Below are 26,259 nucleotides of genomic sequence, written 5' to 3' on the forward strand. Positions count from 1 at the left end.
GACCGCGGGCGCCGCCCACAGTGCTCCCGGGCCCGGCCGAGCGAGGCGGCGCGGCTTCCGCGCCATGGGACGGCTGCTGGCTCTGAGCTTGCTGGGGATAGCGCTGGCGCTCCTGGGCGAGAGGCTCCTGGCGCTCAGGTAGGTGGGGGCCTCTCGGGTCCCCAGGCTCGGGGTGGCCGGGGATGCGGGCGAGCGGGGACCCTGGAGCCGGCGGCCGCGGAGGAACTTTGCATCACTCTGCTCCTCGGCCGGCGGAGCTCCTCCACCCCAACCCCCAGCCGCCAGCAAAACCCGGCACAGTTTGGGCCGAATCGCGAGACTTCATAGCGAGTTTGTAAGCCTTTGCTGCGCAGCCAGTTCTCTCTTACCTAAGTTGACAAGCGAGTGCTTTGCGGTTTACCCAGGGGCGAACTTTAACTTGAAAACAAAACTATTACTCATGCACTGAAACTTTAATTATAAAGATTTATTTCAGGTCATTGGTGCTGCTTCTCTTTGTTGCCCAAACCAGCCTCCGTCTTTAATAAAGTTGTTCTCCATCTCTCCCCTGCAGAGTTTGAGAAGCTCTTCCTCTGCTCTCTAATCTTGGCACGGTTGATCAAAGATACTTGAGATATTGAGCTACTGTTCTTACATCACTTCCTTATTTATCTCTTCGTCTGGGAACACTGAAGCCAGAATGCCAAACAGGACACGCCTAGTCCATCTCATGTTTTAGTTATAAGGAAAAAACGTGGGTAATCAGACGTCATAGTCTCTAAATTATCAACTGAAATTATGTAAGCCTCACGCCAAAGAATTCCAGAAATGCTGAGCACCTTCTCTGTACGCTGTGCACTCTTAGCCTCCTGTAATAGAGTAAGGCACCGTCCTTACCTTTAAAAAGTTTACCCTATTAAAGGGAAGGAGAGCAATAAAACAAATAGATAAATTAGGATGTTCAGGACAGGTACAAACCAACCCCTGTTGGCTTAAGGAGGAGAAGTTACAACTCCTGAAGGTGGAGTTCGGGAGGAAGAGACATCTGACACTAGCCTTGAGGGATGGGTGAAACACAAGTGGGGATGAAGGAGGCAGTCCCAGATGGAGAGTGCAGCGTGAAGAAAGGGAATGGCGGGGGAAGTTTAGATTTGAGCGGAGCATAAAGTTAAGGGATGAGAACAGTAGGAGTAGGGTTTTGATATGGTTAAACCTACGTTGAAAAATTGGGGCCTGCATAGGTAGGCAAAGGGGAACTATCAATGTTTGTTGTATGTGTTTTATTTTTTTAAACAGGAACCTGTTTAAACCATCTAAAACATAACCAGTTGGGCTGTGTAGAGATGACCTGGGGGGCTGGATTGGAGTAGAGCAGTGGTTCTCAGTCCTGGCTGAGCCTTAGGATCTCCCGGAGGCCTGCTGTCTGGGCTGCACCCCCAGCAGTTCCAATTCTGTTGCTCTGGGTGGGGCCCAGGCATGAGTATTTTTTATTTTAAAAAATTCTCCTGATAATTCTAACATGCAGTTAGAGTTGACAAGTACCAGAATATAGAGAGCAAATAGACCTGGGGAAACTAGTTAAAGTCTTGCAGTAGTTTGGCCCAAACTCTGGAACCCCAGAGATGAGGGGTAAGGCTGAGGTGATACTAGAGTTTCCAGCTCTGCTGTCTTAGCTGCAGCTTCATCTGCTCATAAAGGGATGCCAGGAGGAGGAACAGTGTTTATGCAACAGGAAGCATCAGAGTTGGAGAAGGAACATTTACTGGTAAGAAATGGACATGTTGAGCTTAATTTTCATGTTATATTAATGACCATCCTGCTCTGCAGAACGTTATTGAGTTGGGTGATTTTGTATGATCTGTCCAGCTCTTGGTTTGAAAGGCAGGACCACTAAAGTTCTCAAGCTCATTAAATTATCCCTAAAGTTCAAACCACCAGTGTTTCCACACGTTGAAGTTTTCTCAATTAGCAGTCAATTTTTTTCTTCTTACTAATCTTAAGGTTTTAAATTTAAGTCCCTTTAAATGATAAATGTAGATGTGAATCTAAGAAAAAGTAAATAAAGCTTATTTACATAGAACTCACCTGATAGATCATTTAAATTTGAATGCATCTTTTCTTTATAAAGACTTGACTATAATAAACTTTATTAAGCAGTGACTTCATAGGGTTGTAACCTCATTGGACAGTTGAAGCCTTACACTGGCTGATGTGAGAACGTTGGGATGAATGATGGGTGGCTAGATCTAGCAAATGAAAATGTAGGACACCCAGTTAAATTTGTATGTCAGATAAACAACAAATCATTTTTTAGTATATGCATATCCCATGCAATATTTGGGATGTAATTAGACTAAAATAGTATTCATTATTTATCTGAAATTCAAATTTAACTGGGCATCTTGCATTTTATCTGGCAACCCTATGAGTGCAGAATATCAAGTGCCTGCTATTTACAGAGTTTGGTGGAGTGCTTAAATGCATAATATTTCTCCTTTCAGACCCTTATAGTATTTTGAAAAGCAGCATGTTCCCACCTCCACATAAAGAAAGGCTCTTCAAAAACAGGTTTTTGGTTTGTTTTTTTCTCTCATCTGCTGCCTTCTATTTCATTATTCTATTTTTAGAGATGGCACTTTGGCACTCAGGTTATTTCTCTCCCCCCATGGTGCCCACTTAAATTTCAACTTGGATTTCAGATAAACAGTGAATGATTTTTTTAGTATAAGTATGTCCTGCATGGATAAATGGCATCAAGGTTGTCTCTTTCCTTCTGAACTATAACTGGCTAAGGTTCCCAGGGGAGGCTGGCATGTCATACCCAACTTTCCCACTCCTCCCTCGTGGAGCAATAAAGGAAAAAGTAGAAATACACACATATCCCCAGGCCAGTGCTCCCTGTTGCAAAGCACACACCCTTGAATGAATCATGAGACTTGAGTACATCAGAGACCTATGCCTGAGCAGGAACTCCAAATACAAGCATCTGAACTTTTTGCTTGTTGCTTGACACCTTTTATGACAGCTCCACCAAGAAGCTATCCAGTCAGCTTTTGAACACTTCTGAAGGGCAGACTTTTTTTCAACCACCATCCTCCTTATTTACTGTGTGACTACTGTGTGCTGGTCTTTGTGTTGAAAGTGTCAGCAGTTCATTATATTAAACTAAAACATACATTTACTGACATTTGGAAAGAAAGCCCTTTTACCTTCCTGCCTTCTTCCAGTCTTCATATATGTCTTCCTTCCTATATTATACATAATATTAACTGAGGCTTGGAGAGGCTGACTAGTTAGTTCAGAAGTTAGTGCCAAACCTGTGCTCTAAGCCAGGTCTTCTGATTCCAAATGCAGTTTGTCCCAGCTCCACCACAGCCTCCTCTCTTCTCTGCCATTGGAGCAAACTTTCCCCAGCTTTACAAGTCTAAGCACAAATTCTTAATTAAGTAAGAGCATTACAGGGGACCAATGGGTGAATTCCAAGGGGTTTTACAAGTCTGTTTGTGAAAGATAAAGCCCCTGTTTGTCTGAATTTAAGTCTGTATGTAAAAGATAAAGCCCCATCAGTGGTTTGTAAATTCAAAGGCAGTGAGATATGGAACAAACCTGGTAGCAACACTGTGTTCCCATTTTGCTCAAAGCACATTGGCACACCAAACTGGTGCATCCTTACTGTTACTACACGATGAGGCAAGATAATCTGTAACCGCCCGTGACCCATTCCACTTTGGATGGGTAATGCCTTTTCCTGAGTGAAGGAAATAGAGATTCATTTCATGGTAATGACTGTTGGTTAAGGGTTCATGCTTTGTAGCCAGGTCGCCTGAATTCTCCACTATTTACATGAGACCTTGGCTTTTATTTCACCTTTCTGTGCCTCAGTGTCCTCATCTGTAGGATGGGGATAATAGTACTATATGCTCTACATAGGGGCTGTAAAACATAAATGAGTTCATTCTTGTAAAGTGCTAGAACAATGTCAGACATGTAGTAAGTGCTCAATAAAGTTACCTATGATGACAATGACATTGGAGCAGGGGTTCTTAGATTTTTTTGTGCCGTAGATCCCTTTGGTAGTCTGGTGAAGCCTTGACTCCTTCTCAGCATCATGTTTCTAAATGCATAACATAAAATACATAGGATTACAAACCAAACTGAAATACTATCTAAGTTAATACTAATTTAAATATTTAAATTCTATTGCCAAACTATTTAAAAGATCTAATGTAGGATATAGTAACATGGCCTTCTTTATTAAAGCCTTAAATAGATCTAGAAGTAGTTGAATACCTAACAGTAGATAGTGTGAAGCAGAGATGAATATAAATGGTATTTTGAGATCTCTACAACAACTAAAATGTGATGAAACAATGTCTGTAATTTCTGTTAGTGACAGAGTCACAGGTACTGCTAGTACAAAGCTCAGTGGTTTGTTGCCTACACTCATCATCAAAAGAAATACTCAGTTTCAGTCAGAGGTTTAACTAAAGATGTGTTTTTTCCCCCCATCAGAATTCAGAAACCCCTGAATTTTACCCATGGACTCTGTGAGGGTCACTGGACCCCAGATTAAGAATCATGATGTACATGTTTCTGATGGGGGTCATTGGAGGAATGATTTCTGGCTCAGATGAAGGAAGGCAGTATGCATTCTTTCCTGTATTATACCTATCATATACTCGTAACTAAAAAGAAAATAACCAAATTCTAATGAAAAGGAAAAGGAAAGTGAGAAAAACAAAAGGAACCTAGAACAAAGAAAGCAAATAGCTTTCATCTAGAGTGTCCATTTTAATAGACTAGTAGTGGTGGCCTGGAACATTGTGTCTAAGCTGGCTCTGAGTTAAAGAGAAAGAGTGCTGTAATTGATTAGCAATGTCTGCTTGACAACAGAGTGGCAACTGCCACACCATCTCTGATCTAGTACGTTCATAAGCATGCTGTGGACATAAAGTGTTAGGGAACAAATAGGCTGCTGCAAAAATATGACTTATTTGTGTTTGTACCACTTATTTATTTATCTGTTTTTGGCATTAATATATGTAGGCTTGTTGATCTGCTAGTCCAAAGAGTTTGTCTAGCTTTCTCTTGTATATTCTCCAAACTTCTTAAATCTGTTATCATTTAGGAGTGCTTTCAGCTGCAAGTAGCATACATCAAATTAATGGTAGCTTATACATATTGAAGCTTGCTTTTCTCACATGATACAAACTCTGTGAGTCATTCATCCTAGAGCTTGTCCATTGAGTCAGTGATCACATCAAGGAACTAGGTTCTGATATTTTTCTTCTTTGATCCTCCACTGTTGGCTCTGTGTCCTCATACTTGTGTTAAGGATGCTGAATGATTGCTGTAGTCCCAAGTACCACATATATGGTCAAATCATGAAGAAGGGAGGAGTGTTGCCAGTTAGCTCTCTTCTTGTGTCTGCCTTTTCTACCAGTAATAAATTTATCTTTCCCAAAAGCCTGGGTCATATGATTACCTCTAAGTACAAAGGAGGCTGGAAGCAAATATTTGGCTTGCCCGCTTCTGCAGTGGAAAAGAGCAAGGAAGAAAGGGGTGTGAATGGCTTTAGGTTTGTTAGCTGATAGGGTCTGCCACTCTGGAGTACAGAAGTCCACTAATGAGTAGGGAACTGATAGTTCTGCCAGGCAAAAAGCCTAGCAGTTTTCTACTGAAAGTCTTGATGGGCCACAAAGGATGGAAGCAAAATCCTCTCTCTTTAATCATAAAGGAAACACAAGAAAAAATGACTTGATTAACTAGTAACAGTCCTTGTGTTACTCTTCAGTTTTAATAGCGGGCAGTCTGCATATCTAGAGATGATATTGTACAACTAAACTAGCTGATGAAGATCGCCCTGTTAACAAAGTGTAATCATCAGTCATTGATGCAAACCTAAGTTGACTCTGAAAAATACCCCACACCAAAGTGTCCAAACACATATGAATTTTATTTTATCCATAGAATTTTTTGAGAAAGGTAGATGGTAATCAACATTACCCCTATCTTTGTTTAGTCAAATGGGCATAAAAGTAGGTTGTATAAAATTGACACCCAAACCAACACATGATACAGAAACTTGATGAAACTTCAGCTGTGACCTACTGACTTAAATTTACATCTGTTTCTGGAATCACACAATGTCAATAAACCTTGGAGGTCGTTTAGTCTCATCCTTATTTTTATACATAAAGAAGACTAAGGCCTGCAGAGATGAATTGACCTGCCGAAGGTCATGCAGTCTTGCTGTTATGACAGAAACGTGGTCTCTTCACCCCTTTCTGAGAAAAATACAACAGCAGATTAGAGCTTCTGGGTGGAACTTCCTGTCTGGGTGCTGAACTTCAAGGAAGTCATTTTCCTCATCTCTAAAATAGGGATAATGGTACCTACTTCTTTGGGTTGTTTTAAGAATTAAATGAATTCATTCAGGGAAATCACATAGAACAGTGGTAGGCTCAATACATGTTGGCCCTTTTTTTTTTTTTTTAATTTATTTATTTATTTATTTATTTTGGGGTGTGTTGGGTCTTCGTTTCTATGCGAGGGCTTTCTCCAGTTGTGGCGAGCGGGGGCCACTCTTCATCATGGTGCGCGGACCTCTCACTATCGTGGCCTCTCTTGTTGCGGAGCACAGGCTCCAGACGCGTAGGCTCAGTAGTTGTGGCTCACGGGCCTAGTTGCTCCGTGGCATGTGGGATCTTCCCAGACCAGGGCTCGAACCCATGTCCCCTGCATTAGCAGGCAGATTCTCAACCACTGCGCCACCAGGGAAGCCCCATGTTGGCCTTTCTTATTATTGATTTCCTTTTACCACCCATGAATATCAGCAGCATCCTCCTCCTCACTAGTATTACTGCTACTACTTATGTTAGGCTAAATGTACTTGTTTTCCCCTTTAAATCACTGCTGGGACTCGTAGACTTGAGATTTTTTTGTATTTTTTTTTTTACTGCTTTATTTAAATTCTTTATATGTTATTTTCTTTATTTTTTCTATTACATTAATATATTTTATATCTTTATTTTATTCATTTATTTTTATTTTATTGCTTTATTGCTATGTTGTTTCAAGAAGTTTAACAGTATTTGAGTTATATGATTCTGAATACATACTGATTAACAGTTTAATTGGAAACTTTCATATATATATGGATATATATATATATGAATTGACAAAATATATAGTTGCCACCACCTGTTGGTAATTCTGGGTTGTCCAGGCCTCGGCTTCTTCCATCTCGCCAAGAAACCAGCAGCCTTCCCCATATTCGGTGTCTAGAAGTCCAAAGGTGGCAAGGATATGAATAGGAGAGAGACAACTGGCAAATTGTCATGTTGTCTCTTAAACGTGTGGTACGTGTGAACCACTTTGAAACATGTAATAAACTACTCTGCAGGCACGCTTGTCATTCTTTGTGGATGTGGAGAACAGAAAGAGAAGGTGAGACAGTGAGAGGAGGGAAAGCCTTCAAACAATAGAGCCCAGATGTATTTGCCCACCCTGCTTGGTGGACCTGTACTCCAGGGTGGGAAGGAGGAGGGAAGATGCTTTATTAGAATTCAACATTTTCTCATTATTTCTTCACTTCCGTTTTTATGAAATTACAACAGCAAGTAGTTTGGCTAGAGTAGTTGGTGCTCTCCAACCTTCTCACTCCAATAAACTGTCATGGGGATGGGACTTTCTCCACTTGTTTCTTAATAACTATTTATGAGGTGTCTTCTGTGAGCCAGGCTCTGAACAATGCCATTTTCTCTTGGCCTGCTTTCAGTCACTGTGTCATTTTGCAGAGGGCCTGGGCATTTTATAGCCCCTCTGGGTCCTCAGAAGGAAGACAGGGCTTCTGGTTCTACATCTGAAGCTCTTCCCACAACACAAGAGCTGTGAGAAATGGGACCTGGTGCCGTGTTTACATTTGCATAGGAACTTGCAGTCCAAGTTGCATTTGTTGAATTATTGGCTTCCTTTTACGACCCATGTTCACATATAGAACTTTGTGATATGCATTTTTATTTTAACTTCATTTCTGGTGCTATTTTATGTTCCTACCCTTGTTTTCTATCTTCTCTTTTATCTGCTTTAGATTTATGCTGTGTTTTATGTATTGCTGTAAGCCTCTTTAAACCCTTTCTGCTACAAAGCAGGGAATACGTAAACAGATAGATTTTTTTTTTAACAGGAATCGACTTAAAGCCTCCCGAGAAGTAGAATCCGTAGACCTTCCAAACTGCCACCTGATTAAAGGAATCGGTAAGTCTGAGAAAATGCTTGTTACACAGCTTACATTCCTTGGCCCACAACACTAGAAAACTCATTAACAGTATTTTGGCACATAATTACTGTTTATCAGAGGAAAAGTCACATTAGATCAGCAAAAACCTTTTCAGTCAATCTCTTTTGATCTAATGCACCCTGTATTTCTTCTTCTCTCTTACTCTCACTGTGATTTATTAATTATTTGTACAATCCTATGTTTGTTTTAGACTTCTTGCTTGTTTAGTGACTTTGCTGAACTCATTTTGTCAAGTCTGTAGTTTTGTCAAGTCTGGATTATGTGTGGCCACTGAATTCTGTGTACCATTAGCCCAGGAGTCAGCTGGTGAAGGTAAGTCAGAAGGAAGAGAAGTTATAAAGTAGAAAATAAAAATCTCCCAACAAAATCTCCACCCCCCCACAAATATTACTGAGCCATGAAAAAGAATGAAATAATGCCATTTACAGCAACATGGATGGACCTAGAGATTATCATACTAAGTGAAGTAAGCCAGACAGAGAAAGACAAATATAATATGATATCACTTATATGTGGAATCTAAAAAAGTTATACAAGTGAACTTATGTACAAAACAAATAGACCCACAGATATAGAAAACAAACTTATGGTTACCAAAGGGGAAAGGCGGGGAGGGATAAATTAGGAGTTGGGGATTAACATATACACACTACTATATATAAAATAGATAGGGACTTCCCTGGTGGTGCAGTGGTTAAGAATACACCTGCCAATGCAGGGGACACAGGTTACAGCCCTGGTCCAGGAAGATCCCACATGCCACGGAACAACTAAGCCCATGCGTCACAACAATTGAGCCTGCGCTCTAGAGCCTGCGAGCCACAACTACTGAAGCCTGCACATCTAGAGCCCATGCTCCGCAATAAGAGAAGCCACGACAATGAGAAGCCTGCGCACTGCAATGAAGAGTAGCCCCTGCTCGCCACAACTAGAGAAAGCCCGTGCGCAGCAATGAAGACCCAATACAGCCAAAAATAAATAAATTAATTAAATTAAATTTTTAAAAAATAAACAACAAGGTCCTACTGTATAGCACAGGGAACTATAGTCAATATTTTGTAATAACGTATAATGGAAAAGAATCTGGAAAAGAACATATATATAACTGAATCACTATGCTGTACACCTGAAACTAACACAACATTGTAAATCAACTATACTTCAATAAAATATAAATAAATAAATAAATAAAAATCTCCACCTCCCACAAAAATAACCTCAGAGATAGAGTTTCTGTTTTATCCTTTCTGGTATTTCCAGTGCAAATGCAAACAAATATATGCATATACATTTATACCTATTGTTTTCACAAATGGCATCTTAGTATAAGATTATATTCTGTAACTTGCTTTATTCTGAACACAGTGTGAACAGATTTCCACATCAGCACATGTACATCTACCTCATTCTTTTTAATATTTGCATGTACCATGATTATTTACCCAGTTCCTTAATGCACATTTGAGTGGTTATAGTTTTTTGCAACTACAAGCAAGTCAGTGAACTTCATTGTACATATAGCTCTTGCATTTGTTTATCTGAAGGATAAATGTTTAATAGCGGGATTATTGTTCAGTTAGCACATATGTTTAAAGTTTTGATAGTCTTTGCTAAATTGCTCTCGAGTTGGCAACACTAATAAACACAGTACCCCATGTTTATAACCACATTCACTCCAGACAGGATTCATAATGCTCTTTTATCAAAAACAAAGTAGTGAGCCTTTTCTGGATCACACAAAGAAGGCTTCCATTTCATGGAAACTATTTGTTTTCAGAGACGCCTTTTCTACTTCAGAGCTTCTTTCTGCTCCCTGCTCCTCCTGTACACATCTGTTTCCTCTGTGCTCTTGTCCCCTTTTCCCATTGCTACTTTTGTACTTTTTCCCGGTCCTATCTCCCTTCACAGGACTCCTTGACTTCTTTCTCCTGGGGTTTCCCCTCTTTGTTTATTGCCCAAACACTTAGCAGGAGGATACAAACTCAGTGTCGAATACCAGATTGTCCAGATTGAAAAGGTCTGTGCTGGATAATGCAGACTGTCCTAGAATTAAGGTTGTCTGGAGTCCCAAAAAACCCAGCAACTGCATCCTGCCTTCTGGCCGCAATCACGAAGAGCCCCCTTGGAACTGGTCACTAAGCAAAAGCCAGATGGCGTCTGGGAGGGACGTTGTACAGGTTGGGAGGTTGAGTCAGTGATCTCGGAGGTTACTTTTGCTACGGAGTTAATAAATGTCAAATTATTAAACAGCCCTTGGCCCTGTGAAGCCCACCTTCTGCAAATTCAAGTCTCAGAGTAGACAACAGGGCACAGCCAGACACATTACTGGACAAACTGCCAAGTGTATTGCTGCTACAACTCACTGGAATGGAGGGCTCCTCAGAGAAAAACAAGTCCAACAACATTTGTATTCTAAACAGGCATCTGTCTGTGTTTGTGACCTTTATGTTGTGATGTGTGTGAGCTGCTGTCTGGAATTGGGAAGAATGAGGAAATATGTCACCTATGGCCCCTCTTGTGAAGTGTTTAATGCCTCTGAGGCACTTCAAAAGGCAACAGAGCGAAGACGATGAGTGATTAGAAGCACATTTGGGATACATTTTTAGATCTAATTAGAACTGTGCTTTTTCTCCCCCTCCTTCTTTGCTTTTGCTCTGTGGTTAGCATACACTATATGAACATTTGTTGAATGCTATGTCAGTGATACATAATGGTTAATAATAGCTTGTGGTTATACGTTTTTAACAACAGTTGCTTATTCAGTGGTCTTTGACTACAAAGGAATAACAGGGCATACTTTCCCACAGGCAAAAGCAATGTCTCTTGGTAGGCAGCAGGAGTAGAGGGGTTCTCTTTTTTAGTTTCCACTTTGGAAACAGTAGCAGCCGTGAATTTGAGGCCAACTAATCCCTCCAAGAGGTAAGACTACATCCCCTGTCCCCCCAGTCCCCATCAAGACAAACACACACACACACACACACACACACACACACACACACACACACACACACATATAAAATAAGGCTACATTCACCATGACTAGAAATGAACTCTTTGCAATTCTTAGGTGCTTTATACATATCATATCATCTCATGTCTTTCTGTTTTAATAAGTAATAATCACTACCACATATCATACAGGATGTGTGCCTTCAGGGGGTCAGAAAGTAAGCTCACTATTTATTCTATTTTTTTGTATTCCTTTCCAGTGTATCTAACAGACAGAAGCTAACATTTGGTATAATATCGACATCTAAATAATAAAAATTATAATTAAAGAGCTATTTAACTCTATTTGAGGCTTAAAAGTTTAAAACATTTTAAAATGTCTTTGAAAATGCTGGCATTCAGAGTCCTGGACTAAAACAAAATTTTGAATGGATTATTTCTCTTGAGTTAATAGATGATTTTCTACACTTGGCAGTCAAGATCTTTATAATAACTGCTGCTTGAGAGATTTTTTTTAAAAAAGCATTAAAGTTTGTAGCCCTTGTCATCAAGTACTTTACAATCTACCTATGAAAAGGAAAACAGAAAAACCCACTATGTGAGATATAGACATATTTTTCTTTTTATAGCAGATAAGGACCTAAGGCTCAGAGAGGTTAAATAACTTTTGCAATTTTTTTTCCCAATATAGTATTTTCTCCCAGAGTGATTAATACACACATCTGATTAATGAACCAAAAAAGTGGAAAATAATAGGCTACATTACATTTTGGATACTCTGTTGGGTATGGCAACGGCTGATTTGCTGTTGTAAAGTTACAGTAAGTAACTTAGAGAAGAGAGAAATTGATTCTCTTTTATGTGACAGTCCAAAGATAAGCAAATGACCTAGGGTGATTAGATGACTCCACTCCATGTGGTCATTCTGGGACAAAGGCTGTTGAAGCAACACAGCTATCTTCAACATATTACTTCCATCTTGGCACAAGACTAGAACTCCAGTTGTTGCCATCTCCCAGCAGGAAGGGGTAGAAAGAAAATTTACATGGATCTTTTTACTTTATTTTACCCAGTAGTTGCAAGTAGTTTACCTTGTACTCTCATGTCCCATTAACCTGAACTCAGATAAATGGCCACCTCTATCAGCAAGAAGGGGTAGAAAATGTCTGTAGCTATGTTGCCGTGTACCTGTAGCTGTACCTGTATCTGTAGCTATGTTGCCGTGTACCTGTAGCTGAAAAGAAAGAAGGGGAGTATGGATACTGGGGAGCAGTTGGCCATCTCTGACACAGATAGATAATTGCTAAAGGAATAAGAAGGGATCAAAATCAGATATGCTAAGTTAGAAGACTTTCCAGAGAAAGAGTGTTCGAAAGAAAAATACAGGATATGAATTGATGAAGATCCTGGTGAAAGGCACGGAAGCAAACATTTTGGGGGAAAAGCCAACATATGTAATTGACCACAGTTGGATTTACAAAGTAAAGTGTCTTCAGAGAGGAACAAGCGGATGGTTCTGACAGAGAAATTTCATTAAATGCTAGGTTGTATTTTTTCTATGCACTTTTAAGTCAGAACAAAAGACTTGAATCCCAGCTTCCCAGTTTGTGACCTTGAACAATTTACTTAACCTTTCAACGGCTCCATATTCTCTACTCTAAAATAGGAGATAATAATATTGCTTCTTAGAGTTACAAAAATTATATGAATTAACATATGTAAAGTACTTATAAGGAGCCTGGTACTTGGTAAACACTTAATATGTGTTAGTAGTTATTACTGTTACTACTCACACTACTACTATTTCTATTATTGAATTAGAGGAGAAAAAATTAGGTGTTATGAGATGATAAAAGCCTACTGTCATAACGGCTATAGAAATAAAGATCGGGGAGTAGATCTGGAAAATATTCTAAAGAAAGCTACAGATATGACTTTTTTTCCTTGGAATTAGGCAACGGGATTAAACAGAAAGAAGCAGCAATGTGGTTGACGTGAATATATCTTTTAAAAAACATTGTTCTTTTCTTGTTTATTAAAAGAATATGATTATTTGTAGAAATTTTTAAAACAAAGAAAAGTATAAAGAAGAAAATGAAAATCACTCATAATCCCACCACCCAAAAAAACATTTAGTTTTTTTCTACATATCTTTTCTTTGTCTATGTGTGTAAGCATGCGCACGTTGAAATTAAATTGTCTTAAATAATTTTTCAGGAACAACAAATTTTAATTAACTGAGCTCCTACTCAATGGATCTAGAAAGCAGAACTTGGACTAGAATTCTGTGTGCAGGTGTGTGTGTGTGTTTGTGTGTTTGTGTATGTATACATGGTGAAGTGTTCCTTGGTCCTTGCTCTTTATCAGTTGAGAAACACCATGGGACTAGAATCTAGAGGTTTTTAACTTTTGGGAGGTATCACAGACCCTTTTTTTGAATCTTCTGAAAGCCAAGAACCTTTTTCACAGAAAATGTCTTATCTGTACATACACAAGACATTTTGCATTGCATAGAATTTCAGAGGGTTCATAAACTCTTTGAAACCCATATGTGGTTACTTAGGGGTCCACAGACCGCAGGTTAAGAACTCAAGCATACAGTGCTTAAACTTATATCTCTCTTCTTTCTGAGAAGCAGGCATCTGGGTCATCTTTATGAAGTGAAGTTTTTGGCTTTTTTTTTTTTTTTTTTGCTTTTCTCCACTATGGTGGAGCCAGCAACACTGGAGGCGGCCAGCCAAATGCAAACTCAGGAATCAAAATCCATATAGCTGGATAGATGCTGTTTGTTTTTGACAACCTAGAAATAATCGTGGAGGAATCCTTTGGAGAGGGCTTAAAGTGGAAGGTTGGATTTTGTGGACTCAAAGAATGTGTCATGATTTGGCTTAATCTAAGCCATTTTTATTCCTCTTTTCTTGTGTTTAGGTCTATTATCTGTCTGTGGAATTTACACAGTGAGACCACTGGCAAGGTCTTATGTCTAATTATTTTCTGTGCTGTGTGAAGTGTACTGCAGACAATCGATAAACAATCAATAGTCATTGTAGCCTGTTTCAGAGACACTGTTAGAAGTTTCACCTGGCTTAGGTGCATGGTATTTTTCATTAATCTTCTTTTGCTAGTTTTTTTTCTGTAATTTAAAGCCTAAATTTAAAGATTAAACAGAAAGCTTTCTTTGCTTATGAGAACAAGCAGGCATTGTTTTTTAAAGAGGGACTATATAATCCCAGGTGTTTTATCTCTGTTAATGAGAGAAATGTCTGTGTTTGCTTCCGATTGAGTGAGCCGAGAAAGGGACAAGAATATTTGCATGGTTAAATGAAGATGAGCCCTTCATTCTGAAAGTAATATTCCCCTGATGTCAATTACTTTTGTACAGACATCTGGATGTTTATCGTAAGAGTGTACAGATGTCAACTTTTTCGGTATTATAGCTGGAAATGTGGTGATTACTTGACTTTGATTTGAGTAGACATAAAATCTCTAACATTTAAAGTCAGAAGTTCACTGCAGGAAAGGATTTAGACTGACGTTTATTATAGAGAGTGGTTCCTTGGAAGAAAAAATCGGAACCATTCCGAAAGATACAGATACTGATAAAGTAAACAAAGCTCTACCTAACAAGTCACAGAATTCGAACATGACATTTATCTATTTCTTGAACTTAACAGAAGCCGGCTCTGAAGATATTGACATACTTCCCAATGGTCTGGCTTTCTTTAGTGTGGTGAGTATCTTCCTTCCCCAGTCTCAGTGGAGGAGGTACAAGGGAGTTTGATGAGGCCTTCAGAGCAGTAACTTGTTTTTAAAGTTCCTCACTTTCAAAAAAAAAAAAGACAGGTCAAACAGGATCTTGGAGATTTTCTGAAAAAAAAGACAGGTCAAACAGGCTCTTGGAAATTTTCCTCCAGCTTCTCTGAGTGTAGGGATGAAAAAGTCTTTGCCAATTGATTTATTACTCTTTATGTTCCCACTGCCTTGCACTAAAATATTCCAATGCAATCTGTGTTCTAAAAGTTTGTTATTACAAAGGATATTTGGGGCATTATTGTGGATGTTTGATACTACATTATGCTATTTTAAATACAGCGTCTACCTTTCCATTAGATATTCAATTTGAAACTAGTATTCTTGCTGTTATTATTTATTTTCAAACAATATACCAACTTTCCTAGACAAAGGCCAGTGCTTTTGCTTTCTTTCTTTTTCCCCAAATAGCCTAACGTAAGTGGAATGTCATTGACTGAGCTTATTTATACCCTTCACTTTTGCCTTAATTTTTATAAGCTGAAAAATAACAACCTTTTCAGGCATACATTACAAAGACTTTAAAATTGATTGGCCTGAGTGATGCTAGGCTACACCAGTATGCATTCTAATTAGAAAATTGTATATGTGGGCCAAGGAGGAAGTCCTGACCACCTCTCTCTCCTCCGTGGCATGGGCCACGGTGAGGGACCTTGGCATCTTCATGGATTCAGTTTTTCTTGAGAAAGAAGTATCCAACTTTGAAGGCAGCCTGTAGTTATTCTGTTCCCTCTCAGCAGCCATTATTTTCAGGCACTGAGACTCAGGAAAGATGTGAAAAACTTGGAGATGCTTCAGAAGAGAGTCACAACACTAATAAAATAGTTGTCAGACTTATGAGAAAGGTGAGAGAACTCAGCTGAGATGAGAATGAGGGTTAGAACACTCTTCAGGTTCCTGATGGTTTTTATATGAAAGGCTGTGAGTGGCTGGTTGTTTACCACAGAGGGAGAAAAGAAATACTGTAGACTTTGGCAGAAACATTGATATTTATATGGGTTGGCCAAAAAGTTTGTTCGGGTTTTTCATCGCGTCGTACGGCCAGCCCAATATTAAATTTTAAAACTATGGCTTTAAAAGTTTTAGTTAATTACCTACACACAATGAGTAAAATGATATTTCTAGGAGGACTCTGGGTTTGTGTAGAAGCACATGCTTGCACGTATATCTTATTTTCTTAGGAAAAAACACTGAAACTCCTAGTCAACATTATTCATAACTAAAATGCAAATATCCAGAGTAGAGTAGAAGGCAGTTGCTTTTTTTTTTTTGCAAAGAAGCTGTTTTCAGAGATTTGCATAATGCAGAAGTCACCTATTTCAAGATTTTCTCCCAACAGGAATAAATCTGAATTAGGAGGGGTGAGGTCTCCAAGCACAATAAATCTACAGCCATTTTAGCTGAGAGGCTTAACATAGTCACAATGATCTTGTAGCCAAATCAACAGAATTTCTTCTGCTTGTTTTTCTCTTATCCTTCCTTGGTTATATGACTTTTCTTTTCTTTTCTTTTTTTCAAATTTAGAAACAATCTCATTTTACTGATGTTTTTTAATTTACCCAGCATTGTCTCTAATATTTCCCAGAATGCACTCCTTTCTAAATGAATAACTCCTGCATCATGGCATTTGTTTATTCTTCCAAGCATTGTAGCCAATTAGCCCATCCTATTCCACAGTTACAGGCTTGAGGGGCATCTCAAAACTAACATCACACTTAATGAGGAATTAGATGACATAGAATAGAAAAAAGATTTAAATGACAGTGTGAATGTACTTAACACTACTGAACTGTACACTTAAAAATAGTGAAAATGGTAAATTCTCTGTTATGTATATTTTACCACAGGTGGAAATAAAATAAAATTTGAAAAAGAGAAAAAACAGGTTAAAATGATAGGGAGTATTAAAAGATAGGGAGTATTAAAATAACTATGGAGAGTTATTACATCCCTGGTAGAGCTTCCTGAGCATTGAAACCCTATCATTTATGGGACATTAATAAAGAATAGAGATTATTAACCACTGAATTGGCACTGCCATGTAGCAATAGCATAATTGCAGTTTATTCTACTTGTTGGGCCTTGAAGTTGTGGAATTTTGATAGATTTTTTTTAATTGGAGAAAATTTCTATTAAATACAATTTGTGCATAAAGTGAGTTTTCTTGGCACTCTTTCAAATTTGCATAAAGTATGACTTGACAGATTTAAAAGAGAAAAGACCTCGATTATTTTAGTGAGTGCTGAAAAAGCATTACATAAAATTCAACTCTCAGTCCTGATTAAAAGCTCCAAAAAAACTAGAAGTAGAAGGAAACCTTCCAGAAACCTACAGCAAATACCATTCTTAGTGGTGCAACATTAACTGCCTTCTCATTAATGTTTAGAAAAGGAAGAAAATGCCCTAAAATACTGTAACCATCAGTAATCTACTAGAGTTCTTAATAACCCAAGAAAACAAAAAAAAGAAATATGAGGTAGAAAAAAAGACAAAACTGACATTATTTTCAGATAGTGTGATTACCTGTTTTTTAAACAGTCCAAGAGATTCAGCTAACAGACTCTTAGACCTAGTAGGAGAGTTGAGTGATATGGTTGTATTCAAAATGAACATATAAAACTCAATGGCTTTCCCATGCACTAGGAAAAAACAAATAGAAAATGTAATACTACTACTACTACCAGTAATAATAAGGTTCCATTTGACCAGCAACTTAATTTCTGAAATTTAAACAGAAAAATAAATGAGCAGAAATATTTAAGACTATTTTGGAAAGGTAAAGCAATGTGGTGTGGGATGTGAGGACTTGCCATATATATATACATATTGTATCTTATAAATAAAGCTATAGTAGTTAAAAAGTGGCATATTAGCACAGGATTTAGGCATGAGTCCAAACAGACCAAAGGTAAACAGGGATCTAGTACATGATAAAAGCAACATTTGGAATCAGTAGGAAAAGGACAGACTGACTACATGCCAAGCACTGATCCAGGCCTTGGGGTCTAACAGTGAACAAATGAGACAAAGTCCCACCTCATGTTACAATGGGGAGAGAATGAACGTGCGTCAGATAGTGGCTTATCCCCGCCCTCAAATCTGTGTTATCTCCCAGTCCCCCAACCTTCTGGTTACCCTCTGAAGAGACTAAACCCTTAGTCTTCTGCCTCAACTCAGAAATATCAGTTATTGTTCAGCTTTCAGCCTCCCAGCTTCCAATTATTATTTTTTTTATATTGTTTCCTCTCTGCTCTCTTTGTGTTTGCAGGTTTATGCCACCACCTTTAGCCAAAGTCTCAATCATTTATTTATAGTTGCCACTTTAGTCCATAAAAATACTTAAGCCTTTATATTTAACTTTTTCCTCTGTTTTAAAAAGGGTCTAAAATGTCCAGGCCTCCACAGTTTTGCACCAGATAAGCCTGGAGGAATACTAATGATGGATCTAAAAGAAGAAAACCCAAGGGCACTGGAATTAAGAATCAGCCGTGGATTTAATTTGGCTTCATTTAATCCACATGGTATCAGCACTTTCATAGACAGTGGTAAGAGCTGATGAGCTACCAACATTAAAAAAACTTACAATGGTTTGCAAATGACTGTGGAAAATAGATTTGGATCATATCTGTAGTAAGAGAACAATTAACTCGTGAATTACTTCTGTATTCTTCATACAAATAAGTCCATCATTTGCCTCTTCAGCTGGCAGTAAGTTATACTACATTTAGAAATTTCTAACGGTTAACACCTGAAGGAATGTTTAGATTTCATAACCTTTTCAAATATCTATTATCATTACATTGAAAAAGAGCTATATTTCTGAATTAAACTATTAACAGATTATTCATGAATTCTGTATATGGAGTGGGAAACACTCTTTCTTAAAGGTCAGGGGACCAATGATCAGAAATAACACCAGACAGACAGTGATGGGAAAGACGGGGAAGAAGAATGATCTGTTAGGTCGGCTAACAGTTTATACATTCAACCTTTCCTTGCTCGTGGTATTTAAATGTCAGTGTCTGCCCAGAGGTCCTATGGTTATGTCTTGTAAATTAACTCTGTTCTTTCAATTCTTTAGATAACACAGTTTATCTCTTTGTTGTAAACCACCCAGAATTCAAGAATACAGTAGAAATTTTTAAATTTGAAGAGGAAGAAAATTCTCTTTTGCATCTAAAAACAATCAAACATGAGCTTCTTCCAAGGTAATTAGTCCTTTTGTTCATTCTCTGATTTATCTGTAGCATTTTCAGATATTCCCTATGATGGTCCTTTCACCTTTTGTAAGAGCTGAAATACACATATATATACACATAAACAAATACATGTACTTATATGTGTATGTGTGTATATATAGTTTCCTTGCAGAGCAGGGAAAGTCGATATCAGTGTTCTTTCTATGTGGGCTCCCTCGAGAAATAAGGAAATGCTGGACTACCGGGGATTTGCTCTTCAGGGACATCTTGAGAGCAGAAGACAAACCTCACCATTTTTCCTTCTGTCACCTCCCATTTCAGATGACTCATCATCCAAATAGTAATAATACCTGTCCTGCCAAGGAAGAGTAGTCTGCTTTATATGGAGTTTGTATGCTTAGTATGGGACTAACAAGAAGTGTTTTCACAAGGTAGCTGTGGGCTAATGGCCCTGCAGAATTGGAAGTGGGTCACTGCTATTTCAAGAACACAGAGCTGGTTGATAATGTGACTAAAAAAGAATTATGTGCCCCTCCCCGGCTCAGCTGCATCTTTTAAGTTTGAGCTTGATGAATATTTTTAATTTCTGTTACTTCCCTATCTCGGACTTAAGTGTGTAACTGCCAACCATTCTTCCAAAAATTCACTTCATAATAAACAGGAGCATAAGTACCATCCAGGCAGCCTTTGCATTAGGGCGTTGTTTCAGAGAGGGGTCCCACCTTCCCTGTAGCTCTGTTTTTCCTTTAACAAAGGAGAAAGCCGCTCTTTCAGAAATTTTTGCATAGGGTAATTGGAATTTAAATTTAATAACACCCTTACCTAACTGGTTTTAAAAATGTAATTGTTTTTAGCATATAAATCTCTCACCTGAAGCATTTCACTATGGCAATTTCATCATTCATCTCTCCGCAAGTGTTTATTGAGCGCCTGTTCATTCTCGGCAGGTCGGCTTTGTGAGTCAGGTAGAAATTGAACAGTCAACCTTAGTTTGACTAATAACTAAGCAAAGGATCTCAGGAAAATCCAGCAACTGAGAAAATGGAAGCTAGGTAAATGTTATTGACAGCCCAACCAGCTCACCAGCCAATGAGGCTCCATCGAGCTCTCTACCCTGGATAGCTGTGTCTTTTCGTATTGTTGTTAAACCCTACGTTTCTTGCTGTCAAAAAACACACTCTGTTGGCACCAAGTTCTTTTTTCTTTTATAATAACCTGCCATAATTGCTAAATGACCTGTCTTCAAATTACCCGGTACCATAAAAAATTGTTCTCCAGCAAATGATATTATAGTAGATTGCATATGACTATAGCCATGTGATTTTAGCTGAGCTTTTCCTGGGAACCCTCTCACCAAAAATTTAAAGCACATATTACGTAAACCTTCTGGATACTTAATCTTTAATATTGAGACCAACTGGCTTTTTATTTTCTCTCACATGTTATTTTTCTCTTCCAGTGTGAATGATATCATAGCTGTTGGACCAGCACATTTCTATGCTACCAATGACCACTATTTCTCTGATCCTTTCTTAAAGTATTTGGAAACATATTTGAACTTACACTGGACAAATGTCGTTTACTACAGTCCAAATGAAGTTAAAGTGGTAGCGGAAGGATTTGATTCAGCAAATGGGATCAATATTTCACCTGATAAAAAGTATGGTCTCTTATAGAAGTATTTTCATTTCTTCTCAGTCATGGTGCTGGGCCAAATTCTTTACTTTGCTTTTTTTTTTAATGTAGAAATAGCTTACTTGATATTTTTGGTCTATGATAAATATACTATATATAATATTTACAAATATTACTATAATACTATAATATAGAATACATATATTATATGTAATATATTATTAAATAGATGTTTTATATAAAATATATACATATATGTACCATATATTTACATGTAATATATAAATATATATTTATATACAGTATATAAATTTGGTATATATCATTGTAGAATTTAATTTTATAAATGTAAATTTTTATAAAATGGATTCATATTTATATATACATATTAAAGTATTAGGTAGGTGTTTTCCTTTTAAATAATCATTGTTTTATTGGGTGCATATTATTCCATTTTCAGGATGATTGTAAACTAATTTAACCAATTCTCTATAAATGGATATGTAGGGGTTTTTTTTTCTGTATAAAAACCATTTTTTATTTCTCATTTACCACTGAAACTTATCCAAATATTTTTAAGGAAAAACCCCCCAAGGGAGAATTACATACAGCAAAATGGTTAAATCTTCAGATTTTGGAGTCATACAGACATAGGTTCAGATGCCCACTGGGTACTGGCTAAATGTGGGGCTATGAGCGCCTCCTCTTTGCACATTTGTGCAAGTGTTTCTGTAGAACAAACCCCTCAAAACAGAACTACTCACTTAAAGGGTGCTCCTTTTAAATGTTAACTTTAATAGATAGTGCCAAATTGCCCCCCCCAAATTATCTCACTATTTTTGTATGTCCAACTGTAACCTATAGGAAAGATATTAAAGTCTTTATTAACTTTCCCTTTTACTACCTTAGCACACTGAACAATTTAAACTACTACAAATATAACATGAAATAAATCTGGCATTCTGTGACAACTAAATGTCTTTATTTTCATGACAAGTTCTTCTTTCTTGTTGATTACAGAAAATGAATGTAGAATCATTTAATTTAAATTGTCTATAACTGACCCAATCCAACCTCTCCCACCAAATCTGTTTTTCTCCTCCACTCTCATCTTTCAGTTATGAGAGTCAAACTTTCCAGTCACCCAAGCTAAAAATAATAACAATAGGGCATCCAGCTTTAACTCCATCTCTCTCACCATTCCTATTCAGCCATTGAGCAAGTCACACTGGTTCTATCTGTCCCTGACCCTCACCCCCTCTTCCTTCCCATTGACATCTGCTTGGTTCAGGTTCTCACCCTCTCCGGCTGGAGTATTACACTTTCTTCCCACTTGTTTTCAGTCCACTTCCATTTTTCGCACTGTTGCCAACTTTGTCTTTTATATTCCACTGCCCTTTCAAGATCTCCAAAAGAGGGACCTCAGTCTGCTTCATCTTTGAATCCTCATACTGAGCACAGCCAGTCACAAAGCACATGCTTAGTAATTGTTGAACAGAACTGACCATTTGTTATCATGCCACTCTGTTATTCCAGAAATTCAGTGGACCCCAGTTGCTTATCAAATCAAGGCAGGCTAATGGGTTGGACTTTCTTTAATAAGCTAGTTCCAACCTCCCTCTTCTACTGTTTCCACACTTACTATGCTTTAGACGAGAACTCATTATTTTGCAAAACTGCCTCTCTCATTCTTGCCCCTGTGCCTTTGTTCACATGTTTTCTTTTGCCTAAAAGATGCTTTGTCCTCATATCCTCAAATCCAGTCTCTCTTTCCATGTCCACTGCAGATGCCCCTTCCTTTGTAAGCCCTTCTGTTTTTTTAGGAGTTAGAGATTTCTTCAGTCTCTAGACCTGAAATATGTCTTATGGTACCAATCATGCTGTATTATTTGTTTAATGTGTGTAAGCCATCTGATCACCCCAACACACTACAGACTTTTCAGGAGAAAAGGCTGTGTCTTCTTCATGTTTATATCTGTCACAATACTGAGTTCATGGCTTTACACACTATAATTGCTCAATAGAACAGTTGCCATGGAACAGGCAATTCAATGAGAAAAATTACCGTGAAGTAGTCCATTAATTCACCCTCCTTAGATATAGACAGATTGTTCTGAATAGATACTTATTTCTAACTCTTACATTTCTCGATATGTTAATAAATATTTATTCAATATTAATAAGTATTAATATTCTAATAAAATGTGTTCTGTTTTATACCATATGTTTCTACATGTAAATGATCCCTTGAAATATCAAATTATATTGTAGAATGTAAAAGCTTTTTGTTTGAAACCAAATATTTGTTTTACTGTCCTTTCAGTGGCAAAATATCACAGACTTTATATTTTAAATGATGTCCTATATTATTTTTCCTTACAAACTTTTTGAAAAATAATTTAACAATTCCATGATTGTTGTAGTAACACTGAATTGATTTTGAAAGCTTACTTTTTAAATAAAAACTGACCTTTATCAAGCATTCCTTGAGGGCCCATCATTGATTAACTTCTTGGCAGGTTATTAAGACTTATTCGTCATACTGTGTTAATGAAGCTTTATATTAGCCTGGGGCTCTAACCAGTATGTCCTTCCTGCAAAGGTACATCTATGTTGCTGATATCTTGGCTCATGAAATTCATGTTTTGGAAAAACACCCTAATATGAATTTAACTCAATTGAAGGTAAAATATTTCTTTCTATATCTAAAGTAGACATTAATCTTGAAATTACATAGTTATACTATAACAATTCCTCACTTAGAACAGAATAGCCAGTGTTGCTATTCTGGGTTTTTCACTGCTTCCTCTCTGTAACTGGCCAAGTCTCTTGTTTCCCACAATCACAAGAACTGACTGATTACATGCAGCAGTGTGTTGGGAGGGATATTTGCATCAGATTTAGAGCCCATTCCATGAAGTACTGATGGCACCTGATGAATTCCAATAAGAATTTTCACAATTGAAAAGACTAATAGATGAATTCTGAAATGAAGATTTATGCAAGTTGTCAGTTCTTTCAATAATAAATGAAGGTAGAAATTGGGTTCCACACCATTATTATTTTCTTCCTGCTTGACAACACATATTTTAGATTGATTAAGAATTTCCTATTTTGCTTTGAATGAATTCCTTGAGCTAACTGATCACTTTGCATCTTTTAAGGGGAAAGGAATTCATTTTTTAGAGAGATTGATTATTGCCCCAACTTTCTTAATTTTAGGAAAAATGAAAAGTGACTCTAAACCAGTGTATTAAATTTATTTTAAGCAATATTGGTGTTAAAGGGTGGAAGCAGGAGATGGGTGAAATTTCCCCATATGCATAGGGGCAAGAAAGTTTAGCCCTAAATTATTTAATCAAGTTTCTCATGGCATTTAGATATTGACATTTTTTCATTTGGAAGGTACTCAAGTTGGATACACTGGTGGATAATTTATCTATTGATCCTTCCTCGGGGGACATCTTGGTAGGCTGTCATCCTAATGGCCAGAAGCTCTTCATTTATGACCCGAACAATCCTCCCTCATCAGAGGTTTTTATATTTTTTAGTTTTTCAACCTTAATTATTCAAGTCCTTTTAAACTAATAATACAATAAACTTATGTGGTGCTTGATTTTGTAATTGCTTTAAGCCAATAATTGGCAGAATTTCACATTGTTCAAATACTTTTAGAAAGGTAATCTTTTGATGTATTAAATTACGGTGGAAACTAGTCAAAAGACCTTTTTATAAAGACATGTGCCCTCCTTGTGCGGTATACTGGCAATTTTTTAAATACCTGGCTTATTGTCAGCTCTCCACATGTCACTACTTTTGTTCGTGCTGAAGTAGTGAGAAAGTAGGCACATTAGTGTGGAAGTATTTCTATTAATGCTCAATTACTATAATAACACTCAATCCTGTGTTGGCATGCAATAACTAGATGGCTTAAGAAAGTACTTTCTTTGAAGGTTTAACAAAGTAATTTAAACATTAAAAAAATTGGTAACTGCTATTTTCAACAGCATGTCCTCTTAATCATTGTGTCTTTGTGGAAGATTATTGGTGACTGAGTGACATGCGTGGATGGTGGTTCTATATTAATCCTTTGTATCTCCTGAATAGGTTCTCCGCATCCAGAATATTCTATCTGAGAAGCCTACAGTGACTACAGTTTATGCCAACAACGGGTCTGTTCTCCAGGGAAGTTCTGTGGCCTCGGTATATGATAGGAAGCTGCTTATAGGCACTTTATACCACAGAGCCCTGTATTGTCAGCTCTAAATGGTCCTTTTGCTATGCAGGCATGCTAGCTTCTCTTAACAATTTTCTATGAATTGCTAATTCTGGGGGACTTTAACCAGCAACGTTGACCCAGAAATGTATGACATGTATAGTAAATTTATTTCAGTAATGAAAGCCCCCCTTCAGTTCACATAGCACTTTTAACGTAAAAGGAAAGTGAACAGTTTTTAAAATTGCCAAGTAAAGGTGAGAGAAGAAAGCTGCTTTCGGTAAAGTGAATACACTTTGCATAAAATAAGCCTGCTTTCCAACTGCCAGAGCATGAATTCCACTGAAACAGGGTAGATTATATTTCCTTAAAATGTAAGTGACCTCAGCTCCACCAGTGTGACCACTGTGACTCAGAACTACTGACAGGTAACACGTTTTGATGTTTTGTACTTACATCTTTGTTTACTATTAAAGAGTTGGAGTTATATTAAAGACTAACTAAAATCCAAGTTTTGTCTGTGCTTAATTCTCAAGGCATATCCTCAGCGGGGGAATGAGAAAGTGGCCACTTCTTTGTGGGGTTTCCTTGGGATGCGCAGGCATGGCAATACTAATTTTTCTCAGCTGAAAAAATAAACTATTTGAATAAAATGAAACAAAGAATTAACTAAATATGGCAACTGGAATTCTCAATTAATATGGATTATTCCATCAGCTCTATTTCTTAATGGGAGCCCAACTTGCATACAAAGAGGAGATAACAGGTTGGAGCTGGAAGGTCAATCATGCCACCTCCTTATTGAACACAGCCGTGAACTTCATCAGGTGAGATGAAGTCAGCTATCCAGGCCCACATGGTTAATCCCAGCAATGTCAGGATCAGGGTCTGCCTCATAGAGAAGCGTTCTTTCCACTTACTGTACCTCCTGTAAATTCATCTTAAACCCTGAAGAGAGACTTTCACGTGTCTCTTTCCATTGTAACTTATCAAAGCACTTCACTTCTCATACTCTCCCCCATCTTTAGCATCATTATCATCAAAATATTTGTCAGTTACTTATAAAGTGAAAGACAATGCATTAAAAATGGTACATTCATTATCTCATTTAATCCTAATTACAGCCCTGAGGGAGTACGTATTGCTATTATATCACTTAACATTTCACA

General features: G+C 37.7%; 1 protein-coding gene across 2 annotated transcripts; it reads left to right on the forward strand.

The window, feature by feature from the left end:
* On the forward strand, window positions 1-25,601 carry PON2 (paraoxonase 2). Of its 2 annotated transcripts, none has more exons than XM_068550624.1 (9): window positions 1-138; window positions 8,168-8,238; window positions 14,905-14,960; window positions 18,420-18,585; window positions 19,122-19,248; window positions 20,699-20,899; window positions 23,477-23,558; window positions 24,280-24,408; window positions 24,982-25,601. In XM_068550624.1, the coding sequence occupies exons 1-9, from the start codon at window positions 65-67 to the stop codon at window positions 25,138-25,140; spliced, it is 1,065 nt and encodes a 354-aa protein (XP_068406725.1). In that variant the 5' UTR covers window positions 1-64; the 3' UTR covers window positions 25,141-25,601. The 2 variants fall into 2 exon arrangements, with proteins under 2 accessions (XP_068406725.1, XP_068406727.1); XM_068550626.1 differs by having other exon boundaries at window positions 19,158-19,248.
* The last annotated feature ends 658 nt before the right edge of the window (window positions 25,602-26,259 follow it).

This window comes from Eschrichtius robustus, chromosome 8 (genome assembly GCF_028021215.1).
Source record: "Eschrichtius robustus isolate mEscRob2 chromosome 8, mEscRob2.pri, whole genome shotgun sequence".
Taxonomy (NCBI): domain Eukaryota; kingdom Metazoa; phylum Chordata; class Mammalia; order Artiodactyla; family Eschrichtiidae; genus Eschrichtius; species Eschrichtius robustus.